The 16,923-nt window shown below is 50.0% G+C and overlaps 1 protein-coding gene across 1 annotated transcript; it reads left to right on the top strand.

Moving 5' to 3' along the window:
- The first annotated feature begins 3,354 nt into the window (after window positions 1–3,354).
- FOXB2 (forkhead box B2) lies at window positions 3,355–4,629 on the top strand. The gene has a single exon (XM_075559062.1). It carries the CDS (start codon window positions 3,355–3,357, stop codon window positions 4,627–4,629), a length of 1,275 nt encoding a protein of 424 aa, XP_075415177.1.
- The last annotated feature ends 12,294 nt before the right edge of the window (window positions 4,630–16,923 follow it).

Below are 16,923 nucleotides of genomic sequence, written 5' to 3'. Positions count from 1 at the left end.
GGCCTCGGGAAAGAGGAGAGGGAGGGCGGGCGCGTCCCCCACCGTTGCCCAAACGAGATGGTGGCGCTCCACGCCGCTCCCGAGGCCCCCAGAGTCCCAGGCAGTAGTGCCTGGCAGGGCTTCTTCAAAATGGGCACGCTTCCCAGGCGCTCGGAGCACTTTCCATCCCCGCCGAGCTGCCCACCCAGAATGCAGAAGCTGGAGGCTCCAGGCTCTGCGCTCCGCCTCCGCGGTTATTTCACGCTGCGCGCAGTGGCCAGGCCGGAGGAACGCAGTTCACGCCTGGCAGCGCTGGCCGCGCGACTGTCACCCCAAAGGGCCGAGCCCGAGGTGGTGGCAAGGAGCTGCCCGGGTAAGATGCCCTCGCCCTGGGAGTGTCTTAACTCACAGTTTCTGTGCGCAAGGCTCAAGCAGTGCCCATGAAATGCCACTTCTCTCAGCCATCCTCAGTCGCCACGAAGCCCACCTGCTGGAGGAACGCCACCCTTAGCTGCTTCCAATGAGGAAGGACTGCAGCTCCGTAGCCCCCTCTGCCACTGCTGAGAAAAATGCTTTGGCGAAGCGTCAACAAAAATATTCCTTGGCGGATGGTGCGCTGGAGGAGAAGGGGCCCGAGAGACTTGGAGTTCTTGGGGGCAATTGGCCCCTACCGCGGCCCAGGCGACCCCAAGTCCTTGGGCAGGAACAGGGCTGGCCTGGAATCACCTTAGTCAAAGGAGAGGGGTGGGTCGGCCCCAAGCGTAACAGTCAGAATTCTCCATGGCCAAGAGGCTGCTCACCGCCACGGCTCCTTACACTGTCTCGGTGGACCGAAAATCCCTGGCTAGAAGGAACGTTCCCAACACGGTGTGACAGTGAACGCGTCCTTATAAGAGAGGGTTTCATTGCCTCAGGACAGACCAAAAGGCTGCTTAAGCCACCCATCCCACCGCCACCACAGCCGGACCCTTGGGCATGCTTGACCTTAACATTTATTTTTAAACGTTTGCTGGCATTTTCAAAGAAGCCAAACTAGCTCCTACCTGAAATGGAATTACGAGTCGCTGGCGGTGCCGCTCCTGACCGACCAGCGTTACTTGCCACCCATTCCCACGCGCACATGCTTAAAACAGGAAACTGAAAACACTGAACCGGTCGTCACCTAGGTAGTGAGGGAACCAACCGTGAGCGCAAGCAGTTTGAGTCGGTTCAGAAAGAAGAAATTAAAAAGCGAGCGCGCTACGGTCTCTACCTGATGTATCCCTGAACTAGAAGGGACCCACGAAACTTCTAACGTTAGATCGCACATCACAGAAATGGGAAGAGGGGATGTATCCTTCTAAACCCTGCTCCTCCTCCTTGCCTAAGCGCAAAAGCGCCCAGTCAGAAGACACTTGTAACTTTCAGTTCCCCTGCGGCCATTCGGGCAGCGCTGGGGGGCGATCGGAGGAACCTGCTTGGGGCCAGCAGGGGGTGCCGTGGGAGGGTGGTTCGGCGCCGCAGCCCCCTATCTTTCCATCGCAGGTCACGGTAGGGTCTTGTGTGTTGTTCATCTGACCTCCTGTTTGATTTTAATTCTTTCCCATTGCCTGGACGAGCTAACCAGGAGAGCAAAGACTTCCTTGGACACGCCCAGGTGATGAGACCCCAGAGACTCCTCCCTCGGGCCCCAGCTGCGACGTCACCGCTCCAGAGAAACGCCTCGCCGCCACGGGTCCACCGGCTCTTGGGGAAGTGCGACACAGCTTGCATTGACACTCAGAACTTAGAGGAATCTAACGGCCTGGGTTTGGGGTCGGCCCCTCGTTGTGGATTGTGGCCAGGAAGCACGGAGAACCTTTGGTCTTGTACTCCCGTGTACTTGGCGCCGAACGCCAGGCCCAGCGTGAAGTGGGCGCCCCAGAAAAAATCGTCATACACTTGGCATTTGACGCTTTTCTCCTCAGTAGCCTTTTCTTCCCACCTTCCAGGTTTCTTGCAAAACCGAGGTCTTGTGGGAAGCGTGCTGTGGGCTTGGCCCTGAGTGGCTAGTCCGGGAGAAAGTGAGTTTAAGGAGGGAAAAGCTCCGAGTAGATACGTGGGAAAATAGAAGGGCGACAGGGCCCCGACAGGAGGGCCATGCAGGAAAGGAGGAAATAGAAAGCAGAGTTGGGTCCTCCTCCGCCAAGGGTCCGAATTCGGGTAGGGCGCAGCAGCGGGGACCTCACCCGGCGGCGCGGCCCCACCCTGCGGGCAGCCCGGGCTGCGCGACCCACCGGGCGCGGTTGGAGGCTGCGGAGCGGATGGTGAAGGCTGGGGGTGGGGGCACCCGACGGAGGAGGAGGAGGGGGGCGGAGGCGAGGCTCCGCGCCTTCTTGCCCCCTTTTTTGCGCTCGACAAGGCGGCGGCGGCGGCGTCCCCCAGCCTCGGTCATGTGATAGTCTCGAAGCTCCTGCTACGGGGGTCTGGGCAGCTCGGGGACCATTACAAAACGCAGCCAGGAGAGCGCGTCGTATCCAGAGCCGCTCCGGCCGCCGCCGCTCCTGCTCTAGCTCAGCCCGGAGAGCGGCGGCCGCTCCGGCGCGCACAACCTCGCGAGTCCGGGTCCGCGGCGCGCGCGCTCTAGCCGCCCCAGACCCCCTTGCCCGCAGGCAGTGCGCGTCCAGCGCCTCGCGCACCCTGCCTCGCCGACGAGCTTGCCGGAGCCCCTGCTGCAGAAGCCACCAAACTTTCCCGCCAGCTACCTTTGGGGCAGGAGTGTCTCTCCATCCTCGGTTCCCCGGCGCGCCCAGGGAGAAGAGGAAGGCGCAGGCTCACCCCACCGCTCCGCTCCGGGAAACCCCGCACGCCCGCGCGGACTAGCTAAGTGCCACGCCGGGGTGGGGTTACGCGCTGGGAGGCGGGCAGCGTCCAGGGAGTGCGCCCATCTGGGCGCTCCCGCACCAGGACAACGCGAAGGCCAAAGACCCGAGTCCTTCGTCCGGGGCGGACGTGGCCTGGACGTTCTTCAGAGGAGAAGGCGGCCAGAAAGAGATCAGGAGGCAGGTGATCCCACTGCCCTTCGAGCTCGAGCGCTCAGCCATTGGCCTCGCAAGGAAAGACGGCGGGAGGGCGGCGGGGAGGCTGGCGCGCCCGGCCCGGGACTGTGCGGCCGCGTCTTCGACGGTCCAGGAGTGGAGCGACCCCGCGAGCCCCACGATCGCGAGTCGCGAGGGTCCAGGAGCCGAGCGACCCCGCGAGCCCCAGCCGGCAAAGCCCAGCCCGCCGCAGACGGAGGCGAGCGCGTAGGGGACCAGAGGGCGGGGTGGCGGGGCTGCGCGCTCGGGCCTGGGGAGCCCGCTCACAGCGACTCTGCGGCCCAGGGTGGGCCTGAGGGCCGCGGGGGCGCCGGCGGCGATGCCGCGGCCGGGGAAGAGCTCGTACAGCGACCAGAAGCCGCCCTACTCGTACATCTCGCTGACGGCCATGGCCATCCAGCATTCGGCCGAGAAGATGCTGCCGCTGAGCGACATCTACAAGTTCATCATGGAGCGCTTCCCCTACTACCGCGAGCACACGCAGCGCTGGCAGAACAGCCTGCGCCACAACCTCTCCTTCAACGACTGCTTCATCAAGATCCCGCGGCGGCCCGACCAGCCCGGCAAGGGCAGTTTCTGGGCGCTGCACCCCGACTGCGGAGACATGTTCGAGAACGGCAGTTTCCTGCGCCGCCGCAAGCGCTTCAAGGTGCTCCGCGCGGACCACGCTCACCTGCACGCAGGGAGCACCAAGAGCGCGCCGGGTGCGGGGCCCGGGGGGCTCCTGCACCCCCACCACCCCCACGCCCACCCCCACCACGCGGCCGCACACCACCACCACCACCACCACCACCACCCGCCCCAGCCGCCGCCGCCGCCGCCGCCCATGGTGCACTATTTCCACCAGCAGCCGCCCCCCGCGCCGCCACCGCCCCACCTCTCGTCGCAGCCCGCGCCGCAGCCCCCCCAGCAGCCGCCGCCGCCGCCGCCTTCCCACCCCGGCAAGATGCAGGAGGCGGCCGCTGTGGCGGCGGCGGCGGCGGCGGCGGCGGCAGCGGCCGTGGGCAGCGTGGGGCGCCTGTCGCAATTCCAGCCCTACGGCCTGGGCTCTGCGGCCGCCGCCGCCGCCGCCGCCGCCGCCTCCACGTCGGGCTTCAAGCACCCGTTCGCCATCGAGAACCTCATCGGCCGGGACTACAAGGGCGTGCTGCAGGCGGGCGGCTTGCCCTTGGCGTCGGTCATGCACCACCTGGGCTACCCAGTGCCTGGTCAGCTTGGCAACGTCGTGAGCTCCGTGTGGCCGCACGTCGGCGTCATGGACTCGGTGGCCGCCGCGGCAGCCGCGGCTGCAGCCGCGGGAGTCCCCGTGGGCCCGGAGTATGGGGCCTTCGGGGTGCCGGTCAAGGCCCTGTGCCACTCGGCGAGTCAAAACCTGCCCGCCGTGCCCGTGCCCATCAAGCCCACGCCTGCGCTGCCGCCCGTGGCCGCGCTGCCGCCCGCGCTCCCCGGCCCCGCCGCAGCTCCGCAGCCGTCGGCGCAGTCTACCGGGTGCCCCGCGGGCGCGACTTCGCCTGCTGCCTCTCTGCAGCCCTCGGCCCCGAGTAGTGCGGAGAGCAAGGGCGGCGCCCTGCACTCGGTGCTGGTGCACTCCTAGGGCGCCTGGGCGTGGCGAGGCCAGGCCTGGGACAGCACCCAGCGCCCTCGGGGAGAGGGCGCCCTGGCAGCGCTGGGCAGAGCCTGCGTGAGCCCGAACCTTCACAGGAAAGAAAGGTATGGAAACAGACAAACCTGAAAAGTGGACTCGCCCAGGGTCAGAATAAATACTCGTAAAACATTTCTGTTATCTGTATTTATCCTACGTAGTACAATCAGATTAATGAAAGCCAGATTTCAGGTAAGAATTTTGATTGTAATATTATAAACTAATAAGTTATGAGGAAAGGCAGAGGAGGCGAAGGGGAAGGCCTGGCAAGTTGGAAATGGATTCCGATCCTGATTCCTGGGAGCAGAAGCTGGTGAGGCTAAAACACCGGGGTGGGAGGGTGGGGATGGGTGGGTCCAACGAAGAGTGAGTTTCTGTCCGCTGTGATCTTTTCAGGCGGGCCCTTCTCGTGAACCTTCAAGACGAAACTGCTATTCTTTATGAACACCCCGCTTTCATTAAGAAGGGGGGAAACAGCATTTCCTATTCTTTCCCTGGCTAGTTAAACGGGCACCCATACGGGATCATGAAAAAAAAAAGTCGCTTCAGGGGGAGGGAACCCCATCCATCCAGGGACTTTGGGAAATGCAGGTACGCGTTTCCTCGCCTCTGACCCCGGGGTTGAGAAGGAAAGGGAGAGAGAATAAATGACAAAAATTGAGAAAGCAACCAGTTTGTACAAAAGAAGAGAGCAGCGAGCAGCTTCCAGAGCAAGGCTGCAGATTCCAAAAGTAAAATTCTGGGGGAAACGCAACCAAAGAGAAATTAAGAGGCGCCTTTCTACGTGGGATTTGTTTATATATCAACGGATGAGAGCGGCAAGGAGCCCGAGAATACAGTAAATCTCCACGAGCCTATCCATTTGGAATTTTTAAAAGAGTGGGGGGGATCTTCTATGACGGGTTTTTGTTTCCCTAACTTACAAATGCCAGGGAAGCCTGCCCATTCACCAGCACTCCTGCTTTCCAGGCGGGTCCCTCCAGCCTCCTCTGGACTGTGGAGAGAGGCTGGATAATCCCGCCGCCGTCTGCACGCTGCTGTGATTTGCTTTTCTCTGTGGGAGTGAATGTCTTTGGGGCCAATTCTTCAGTTTCAATTCCTGGGTGACAAAGAAACTTAACTTGCCTTGTTGCTGTGGACGTCCCCCCTTCCTCTGAGCCTGGGGAATTGCACTTTAACAAACTTTTAACAAGGGACGCGGGGGGTTGGGGGAGTGGGGGGGAGGGGGAGAAAGGGGAGGTTGGGAAGAGGCTGCGTCCACGCCACGCTTCGGGTTGTGACTTTGTGGCAGGTTCTTCGTTTTCGGGTATTGTACTTGGTGTTCTCCATTAAAACTTCTCTCTGCATGTGCCCGACTGGTGTCACAGTGTTTTCGGTGTTTTCGCTTGTCGTGGAAGGCAGATGTCCACCTACATCCGCCAGGGGACTTACAAATCCTGAGCTCCTCCCCAAACCATTTTTTTTTCTTTTTGGCTTACATTTAGAACTTCAAAGGCGGTGAGTGAATTTACCAGGAGGGCCGGGGCTGCCCTGAGGACCTCTGATCCCCGGAACGCAAAGATCACCTGTATACACTCCTGGTTCCGCTCTAGCCTCTCTCAGTGCTGGAGAGAACCGAGCAAAACCTGGCCCTGGTGATTGTTTTCCCTATTCCTAACCGAAGTTCTTCACACACCAGGATCACAAAAACTGACCGTCTTTTTCTCTTTTCTGGAGTCCTTGGGAGAGAGCCATGGCAGGACTGGGTGGGATTCTGGGCTCTGTGCTAGCGGCTTGCGTCCCCTTAAGCCCCTTGGCAGAAGGTTGACTCTGGGTGGCTGCCACCGCCATAGCGGGTCCTTAATCAAGCCAGAGGGCACCTGTTGCACAGGTGCCCCAAATCCAAGAAACCCAGGGCTAAAACCAGCACTTCCATGGGAGCGACCCAGCAGCCCTGAAGGCCAGCCAGGTGGCAAAATCCCCGCTGGAGCTTCTGTTCTCCACCCTGTAGGGAGAGAATGCCCAGCCCAAACATTCCAGACCTCCCCAAAGAAGAAAATCCCAGAGCCAACAAAACAGACCTGTGTGTATTAGTGACGTTGGGTTGCACTATTCCCACTCATCCTGTATGGTAAGTCCCATTGCCAGCGACTCACTCTGAGACCCCTGAAGGTTCAGGGGCCTTGGGAGTCGTCCCATCCTTCTGGACCAGACTCTTCAAGGTTCCGAACCAGATTTCCTCTCTAGTCAGCCGCCCTTGAAAGAGAAATCAAGAAGGAGATACTCACGAGAGGATCATAGATTTGAAGCAACTTCAGAGTCACTTTTGGATCCTCCGCGTGAGTTGATGGCTTGAAAGTCTTGAGCCTGAACCCTAGTTTAGTGTCAGGGAATCACTGGAACCCAAAAATGGCACAGTGGGGCACAGAGGGTCCCAGCGGTCCTTGAAAACAAGATCTTTTTGCCTTGTCCACCTTCTCATGAGATCCAGAGGCTCTTTAGGGGTGCTTGGGGGCCCACTTCTTGGAGGGAGGATCAGTCCAGAGTGACTTTCTTCACTTAGGACACCTCCAGAGCTCTGGTGAGTGACCCCTCTGGAGAAGAGAGGGACTTAGAGGATAAAGAATTGATCTACAGCCTTGACCCCAAACCCAGTCCTATTGGCCTTGGAGCTCCTCTTAATCACAGTGGTGGGATTACCTTGTTGTTGGTTTTCATTTTTATGGTAAGGCCAAAGAAAGAAAACTAGCCTCCACAGACCTCTGCAAGATGCCTGGCCCGGTTGAACTTCAAGCCCTGCAGTACTCAGGGAGAAGTGGGTTATGTTGAACTTCAAGCCCTGCAGTACTCAGGGAGAAGTGGGTTATGTGTTAGGCTGCTCATTGTAAGGTCAGTAGCCCTCTGCGGAAGAAAGAAAGATGAAGCTTCTTGTTCCCAAATGGAATTCCACCTAGGCAAGAGTTCCACTCTATCCAAAAGGTCACTAGAAGTAGAAAGCAAATCTATGGTGGGGGTTAGGTTAAGTGTGGGTACACTGTCCCTTACCACAATCAGCTCCCTATGCCCAAGTGGCCAAACAGGCAAAAACCACCCACTCAAAGGCACCAGAGCCAGATCCGGTGCTTATTTTAAAAGGGTTAATTAGGTCTAGCCATTAAAATTATGCCCTGAGAAGAATAATCACTAAAACTCATACAAGAATAATTGATTAACTATGATATTTTGATTATGATCAACTTAATGTGTGATCTAATCGGATCTCTCAGGTATTCCAGAACTCTCTAAGTACATGCTAGAAACCCTGGTGACGCTATCAGTTAAGCACTGGACTCTCCGAATGCTAACAAAAGGTTTGGCGGTTCAAACCCATGAGCCATCCTATGGGAGAAAGAGGGTCATCTGAATATATATATATATATATATATATATATATATATATATATATATATATATCTTCAAAAACGCTAAAATAAGGTCTCTGTGAAACAGAATCACCTTTGTTGTAATGAGTTTGGGTTTATAGGTACCAAAAACGAGACCAAACTCACTGACATTGAGTTGATGTTGGCTCACAGTGACCCTATAAGCAAAGCAAAACTGCCCCTGTGCATTTCCAAGACTGTGCATCTTCATGAGAGTAGAAATTCTCATCTTTCTCCCTCAGAGTGACTGGTGGTTCCAAACTGCTGACCTTGTGGTGAGAAGCCCAACTCATATGTCTGGACAAATGTGAGCTGGACGGGGGCACTTTTTCAATAACAATCATTTCAGTTCCCAAGTTTAATAGCAATCACTTTGGGTAAGCTTAGCACTGGTGTGAATAATATGAATGATGCTCCAGGTTTCCAGGAAAGGCTGTAGTTACTTACCCCATGTCTCTGAAGGCAGGGCATATTAAGAAAGGTAGGGGGAATTAGGGAAAGGGAAAGAAATGCAGAGGTTTTCTTGTAGATATTGTTAAAATAAAGATAGGAGAAGCCCAACGTGGAATGATCGGTTTGTATTTTCTTGGGAAGCTGAGAAGAGAGCTAGCTGCTGAGGAAAGACGAAGCTATTTCAGCTGCGGTCCCAATGAGAACAGGACCTCCTGCACAGGCTGGGATTGGCACTGTTGGCATCTGGCACTTAGGAAACCTGTCAGTCAGGCTGGCTTGTGGTCAATTATCTCCTTAAGTAGACTGGCATTGGTCCAGACAGGGAGGAGGGCTATTCCGTCCATAGGAATCCGAGCCAGTGAGCTGGAAGGGGTACTGCTGAGCTCCAAGCATCTTTGCCTGGGTGGGAAGGGACATTGTAGCTGACCCAAACATCTCCTGGGACTCAAGGGGGGTATTTGCCTGCTTGGCACCGGTACAGAGAGGCTCCAGAAGAAAGAGGAAATCAACTGACGTAGGAGAACAATACATCGATCATCAGAGCCACTGATTCCCTTAAATTTCATTCACCTGACCAAATCGCTGCTAGAAGCAACATTATACACACAGCTTTGTATATGTGATTGGCCTCGGATCCCCCATTGGGTAAGAATTCAAGCTCTTCACCATCCCTAACTGAAATGGGGGGAAAGGACAGGATGGGGCATGCTCAGGCTCAGACGATGTGACTCGAGTTTCCAGTAATATTTACATTAAGGGCACTGAGTGTCTGTGATTCTACATAGAGGTAAGCGGGGGGGGGGGGGGGCGCAGTGGATTACTCAGTAGGCAAGGTGTGCACAGGTTTAGTTGGAGACACAACTGCCGGCGGGAAGTCCCTTGAAGGCCACCAAAAGGCAAACGCTGTTTCACGGAGTCCAGCATTTTCATTGTGCTCATTGTGATCCCCTTTGGGGGAGAGTAAAGAGATCTGCCTGGGATTTGAATTCGATCTTAAATCGTTGTTTACATGTTATGAGTTTGGCAAAATTCCAGCTGTACTCTGTCCCAATCACTTTCCCCCATAACTATCCCTTGTGTATTTGAAAGAAAATGTAAGCCACATGTTGCTCTTGCTCCCTTGCATACAAATACAGTTTTATTGAATTTTAGCATGGTCCATGAAATTCAAATTCTGAGTCTTAAGCTATAATATATTCATGTGATATAGACAGAGTCACACAATATGCATATATATATCATTAAACATAAAATAAAGCCCTTGAGAACTAGCGTTGTATTATTAAAGCAACATTTCTTTATCGTGAAGAACCATTCTGAGAATGCCATCTTGAAAAGGGTTTTGTACAATTATCAAAAACATTTTTTAAATGCTAACAGTATCCACAAACATGTTTTTAAAAGAATATTCCTAACAAGATGTTTGGGTTCTGTTGAATTTGATTTAAATAGCTTTACACACACAAACACCCCACTTCACACTGTTCTCTCTCTTTCTCTCTCTCTCTCTCTCTCTCTCTCTCTCTCTCTCTCTCTCTCTCTCTCTCTCTCTCTCTTTCTCTCTCACTCTTTCTCTCTCTTTCTCTCTCTGAGATATACAGGCTTGGCTTGTAAGTCTCTAGACCTCATTACCAGGACATCATTTTTCAAATGCATTAGGATATAATTTCCATCAGAGCATCTCCGATCCTGTCGACACCTTTCCCAGCGCTGTGTTCTTATCACCACTGAGGGATGGACAGATGTTTGGTGAGAGGAGAGCCTTGAAATTGCACGCCAGGACCAGCTCAACTCAGATTCATTCCAGAACGGATCCACAAACATTAAACCATGCAAACGAGGGGAGGAAAACAAGAGAACGAGGGTGACCACAAAGCTGGAAAGGAAGGATGGACAAAGGAAAGAAATCAGGAGGGAATGGGGGAAAGATGCAAGCAGCTGACTCTTAAATTTTTTTTCATTATTCTTTTCTAAACTAATGTCATTGTTTTTTATTTTCTCTCAGGAAACTATACAACAATGATTTTGAGATATCTGACCATGTCTTTAGTACTATCTGCCTGAGTAGCCTTGTCTTAAAGATAATATTCCTCTCCTCTTAACAATGTCCCTTGGCTACAGAAGAAAGTGCATGGTATAATCCTCTCAGCCTTACTTATTGCCTAGAAAGATGAGGTTTTGGTCTACTGAAGAATTCACCCCAGGCAAGAAATTTGTTACATTAACCTTGCCATTTATTTTATAGGGATTAACCTAAATCCCCGTAAGGGAATGTTTAAATAAATTATGCTACTTATACACTGAAATACCACACAGTCAATACATTAATGAAATTTTCTTCATAGAGAAAATGTTTGTGAAATCCAATTGAAGGAAAATATGTTACATACAAGGTAAAACAGTGGTTCTCAACCTTCCAAAAGCCTCGACCTTTTAATACAGTTCCTGACGTTGTGGTGACCCCCAACCATGAAGTTATTTTCGTTGCTACTTCATAACTGTAATTTTGCTACTGTTATGAATCAAGTGACCACTGTACAAGGGTCGTTTGACCCCCAAAGGGCTCACGACCCACATGTTGAGAACCGCTGATATAAAAAGTCCTGTTAGTGCTGTGGTTATAGCACTGGCCTGTTAACCAGAAGGTCAGCAGTTCAAGGCACCAGCGGCTCCAAGGGAGGAGGATGTGGCAGTCTGCCTCAGAAGCCCTGTCCTATATGGTTCCTATGAGTCAGAATCAACGCAACCACAGTGGGTTAGATATCAGATGAACTCAAGCACGTAACTCGGATTTAAAATGTATCGGAAGAGGCAGCTATGCTAAATACAAGAAGTCGATAGCTTTAGATTAGTTCAGTAACTTTGTTTTTCGTGTGTTTTGTTCTCTCTTTGTTTAGACTGCCTACATGGATCGTCTTTTATTTGTATAATCAAGGAAAGGACACTCAACAATTTATCCAACCACTCTAACCGGCATTTAACAAAATGCAAATTATTTCAATAACTAATCTCTTAAGCATTAGGGGGAGAGGCCAAGGATTACCTGATTGGAATATAGTTTAAGACCAAAGAGCAGCAAAAAACAAAAAACCAAAGAGCAACAAAGACCAAAGAAACAGTGCACCCCTCCCTTGCAGTCCCCCGCCATGTGCCCCTGACAGGAGTCCCGTTATAGCAGACACTCCTAGTAGGCAGAAAAGGCTGTCCCCTTAGGCTGTCACTCAGTAAGTTTGTTTTAGAATCACTGTACTCATAAAGCTGAAGTGGGAATGTATTAAGCTGTTAAATCACCAAAAGAGTTTGATGGAGAATAAATTTCGTATTCTTTTATTTTTTAAAAAAATTTAAAGTCTCATTGGCACTTTATTCACCTATCATACAATCCAAATAGGACAACCATATCAAAAAGAGCTGTACAATCTTTACCACAATCAATTTTAGAACATACCTTTTATCCCCATACTCACTGTATTTATGTAATTTTTTTTCATTTTTGGCAAAAATATTCACAACAAAACTTTACCCAATTCAATAACTTCTACATGTATAATTCAATGTCATTGATAATACTCTTCGTGTTGTACTACAACTATTAATATCCCTCTCCCAATTGTTCCACCACCATTAAAATAAACTCAATGATACCTAACCAAAAACTCTTCCTCCAGCACCCATAGAAACCATAGGTCATTTGGTTTACCATATTTTATTTTTTCTGTTTAGCATTTTTCTTGATATATTATTCACATATCATACATTTCCATAGTTAAACCACTTTTTTAAAGGCATTGTATATACATTCTCACAATCAGCTCTAATGCTCCCTCCTCCTGCATCCAAGTCCCCTCCCTATCCCTCCCCTCCCCCTCCTTGTCCATAAACTATTGCATGAGTTATTGTCTCTATGCATCCACTCTTTCTGTGCTTCCAAAACTAGGAGACCTAACGGAAACAATCAAAAACAAAAACAAAATGAACAGAAAGAAGAAAATAATAACAATATTATAAGATAAAATAAAGCCAAAGAAAAGACCACCAACAATATTTTAAAGGCCAGAGAAGAAATTTCTGTCTTGGAACAATCCAGAAATATTTGAGCCTAGAGCAAACTCAGATTGGGTCAAGGGACAGGTCAACTGACCAAGTATCATATAATCCATGGTTTGATTCCCCATCATCAAGTTTACAATACTCTCTGCCTGATAGTAAAGCTATTGCAGGCCCTCGCTTGTGACGAGGGGGGCTCTGCCCGAGGCCCTGGGTAAGCAGATTCTGCAGCAGGATTTGGGGTTCATGCCCTTTCCTCGTGTTTTCTAGTAGCTTCTTCTCCATCATTTTGAAATGAGGAATACGAAAAAGAACATACAGCCTTCCAAAGCAGCAATGACATTTTTTCTCTTTTACCTAATTGGCGAATTCTTTTTGTGTAGTGGCAAGGTCCTCAAGAGAAATACTTCTCATGCCATTTATATTAGCATGGTGTCTTTCCTATCTTATACTGACATGCATGCAGTCCAAAGGTGTGTTAGTCTGGGTAAAGTGGGGAAACAAATCCACAGAAACTCATATGTATAAGAGAGAGTTTTATACAAAGGGTAAGTGTACATTAAGAAAGCATCCCATCCCAGTGCTTCCAAGCCCATAAGTCCAACATTAGTCCATATGTCTGACACCGGTCTACAAAATCCTCCTCAATCTCACAAAATACACTCCATGATACCGACTGCAGAAGGAAAGCCAAATCAGTGAGCGTGTAAGCATCTCAGTGCTGGCAGGGGTCTCCACCCGGCTGCTCCAGCACCCAGGGCTGCATCAGGGTGGGTCCATGTGGCTTCTTCTCAGGAATGGCTCACAGGAAGTGAGCCTTGCCAGCTGAAGCAGGGAACTGGCTAAGGCAGCTGCACCCTGGTCCAACCATCAAAGAGAAAGAGACCCCAGAACCAGAAAGGCAAGGCTCACTGAGCCATTGATCCCTCTGCCCAGGTTGGCAAAATAACCCTTAACTATTAAAGGAGATCTATTCTTGGGTCTGTTAAGTCTTTAAATGGAATTCACAAGTGGAGTCTGAATCGATTTTTATGATTCTTACTTAACCTTACTTTCATGCAAGAGTTTGAAAGGGAGACTTTCTATTCCCATAAAGAGCTACAGACTGGAAGTCCACGGAGGCTATAGAGCCTCTGGGCATCAGGATCAACTAGATGGCAGGGAGGTTTTTTTTTTTTTTAGTTTTGTGCAAGAAAAGGCTCAAAGCCTTTCCCTTGATTTAAACATTGCACATACACCCAGTGAAGGTGATTGTGCTTGAAGAAGCTGTCATGAGCAAGAGTTGGTTCAGTGATTTAAAACAGGGGGCAACTTTACATCTCATTATCAGGCACGAAGACTTCCATAACCAGAGCCTGCCTGCAGTTTCACTTTTTAAAAAGATAAAAGTCTTATAACTACCAAAGTATTTCATCTAGCCAAACTTTTATAGTAAAACACACCCTGCTTCACAACAACTTGAGGTGTAGGACACAATGATATTCTCTAGTATGTGGAAACTTCGGACTCCCATCTCCTGGCAAGTTTTTCTCTTCTTCCCCAATTCAGAAAACAATGGGAACTCACCTAGGTCTGATTATTCCTTCCTTTTAATTAGGGGTGAGGGGGAAACAGGAAATCTGCCAGTCGGCTAGCATTTCTTCTCACACCGCAGCAGGTGGTGTTGATTTGATTCCAACCAATGGTCTGTGTGTGTCACAGTAGAACTCCACTCCGTCGGGTGTTCAACGGCTGGGCTCCTTTTCAGACTATGGGGTCACACTGAGCGCATCAGAATCCTTTGTACCACAACTTTTAGGAAACGAATCATCTAGAGAGGTCTTGAGAATACATATAGCTGGACTTTATATCACACTTTGAAATTTCTATACTGAAAGACTCTGCCTTTTCTTCTGCTTCATTGTTACATGGGAATTTTTACCTCAGGGGTCCAGAGATTTTTGTTTTGTTTTGTTTGTTGTTCTGTTTACTCTCGCTACAGACCTCTCAATCCATCAGAGATACCCATGTCAATTTGAGTAACAGAGAACCAGTATTCTTTTTCTCACTGGAGTCTAGAAGTTGGAGTTGGGGTTATTGGCCATGTCGATGCTTTCTGAAGGTTTTGAGGGAAAAACAGTGTCATGCTTCTGTCTCCTGTCTTCTAGTGACTGCTAGCCATCATTGGCATTCCTTCCTTTACAGACGTACCCACCTCCGTCATCACATGACATCTTCCCCTGTTTGTGGCTCTTTGTCTGTGTTTGCCCTCTTCTTTTATAAGCTACCATGCAGAGTGGATGCGTGGTCAGGATTCTCCTGATCTTTGAAAGTCCCAGAGGCTATCTAGCCCCTCTTCACATGTACAATGAACACGTGAAGTACAAACTCACAGCCTGGTCCTTCCAGGCAGTTTCAGTCGGGGAAACAAGGTGTGGAGTCTTGCTTCTCCTCGCTACCTCTGGCTTAAAGACTGGCTCTCGGAAACTTGGTTCAATTTACAGATCAGCTCACAGTTCAACGAGTTTGCTCATTTATTCATGAACACTCTAGACAGAAACTGGTACGCCATCCGCATTTTACTATGTTGGAAATCATGACACTGACACTTCAAATAGCAGTAAGGTTACCCCTAGGGGATAAGTTTCAGCAGCTTCTGACTAAGACAAACTGGGATGAAGGGCCAGGTGAGCAACTTCTGAAAAGTACCCACTGAAAAACCTACAGGTCACAGACGATCATTGTCAGAGATAATACATTTGTTTATTTTTTGACAGTTTTGTTAACAAGAAATTTACATACCAGATACTTCAATCTCATACCAAGGTTCAATTATATCAAGGAGAATTGTACAATCCCCTTCACATTGATTTTAGAGCAGCCCCATCCCATAGTTAAATTGCCTTTAAGATGAGTTACACAATCATAATCCATTCTAGTGCTCCCTCTCCCCTCCTGTCTTCACTATTTACTCCTAAAAATTCCCTTACCCTCCCTACCCCCACTCTTTATTCCTTATATCCCCTTGTATCAGTTATTAACATTATGCATCCACCCCTCCTGTGCTTCACAACTGGGAGACCCAACAGAACACAATAAAAAACAGAATCTCACTAAGGTTGTAAGCGTAAAAACATAATCGTATATAGACAAAAATACAAATACTGCATGAGAAGGAAAAGACCCCAACAACATTCAAAAAGTCAGGGAACAAATTTCTCTCACAGCATCAGTAAGAGATACTTGCACCCAGAAAAAAAATCAGGTCACATCTATAGGGTGATCCACTGGCTAAGTATCAAGATTGGTCCAATATAATCAAGATTGTAATGGTCTCTGCCTGATAGTAAGACTGTCTTGGACCCTTGCTTGTGGCCACAATGGTTCAGTCTAACTAGATACTCTGCAGATGGGTTTTGAGCTCCTACAACCCCCCATAACCCTCCACAAATTGGGTATTCATAATTTTTTTCTCTCGTGCTTTCCTACTCACCATATTCAAAATTTGTGATTGCCATCTTTGGATCATACAAGCAGACGCGCTTCTTCCATCTGGAGTTAGTTGACTCCTCATTTAGATGGTTGGCTTATTTGAATATAAGCCTTTAAGACCCCAGACACTATTCTGATTGATAGTCAGGCATCATTTGCCTTGCTCACCACAATGCGCTGTACACTCTTATCTCCAGTGATCATTTCATGAAGGTGAGTATCGAGCAGACCCATGACGCAAGAACTGATTGTTCTTAAGTTGGAGCTAGAATTTAGTGCAAACTCAAAACCCATTTCTGGATCTATGTCATTTTAGGGGGGCTGTAACTTGGGAGTCAATATCATTCCATAGTTCAATCATGTCACACACAATTGTGCAATTTCTTCCATAACCATACATGTTTTCCAAAACATGCTTTTCCTTCCTGGACTTCTTGACACCATTTCCCTCTTATCTCCCCCACCACACTGGATCCCCCTCCCCAAACCCTTGTTCTCTTTCTTTCCCTGTAGGCTCAACATCCTTGGGTTTCATTTACCAAAAAAATAAAGAAACCATTCAAGAGGGTGAGCTCCAATGGCGACGCACTTTTGAGATACACCCTAATATAAACGAGCACAAGCAGACTACAACAGACTGGCTGTCACAGGATTTCCAGGATAATACTGTACATGCAGGGCGTTGGTGCACCAAGACCGTTTGTTCGCCAACCAACAGCACACTGCTCTTTGCACAGTTGTCTTCTACTCAGGCACCGTGGCTTTTCTGGCTAAAGTCCTCAAGTTGCAAGTGTCTGGGGTAGATTCCAGTTCACCCAGTGGAGTTCCCACTTGAGATCTTACTGGTGCTGCCTTTGGAACTTGACGTGTTCCC

The sequence above is a fragment of the Tenrec ecaudatus genome, chromosome 10 (genome assembly GCF_050624435.1).
Source record: "Tenrec ecaudatus isolate mTenEca1 chromosome 10, mTenEca1.hap1, whole genome shotgun sequence".
In the NCBI taxonomy this organism is placed as follows: Eukaryota; Metazoa; Chordata; class Mammalia; order Afrosoricida; family Tenrecidae; genus Tenrec; species Tenrec ecaudatus.
This window is presented reverse-complemented; position numbering and strand designations above follow the sequence as displayed.

Coding starts and splice junctions, on each gene's coding strand:
- FOXB2 (XM_075559062.1), top strand. CDS start 3,355: ATGCCGCGGCCGGGGAAGAGCTCGTACAGCGACCAGAAGCCGCCCTAC.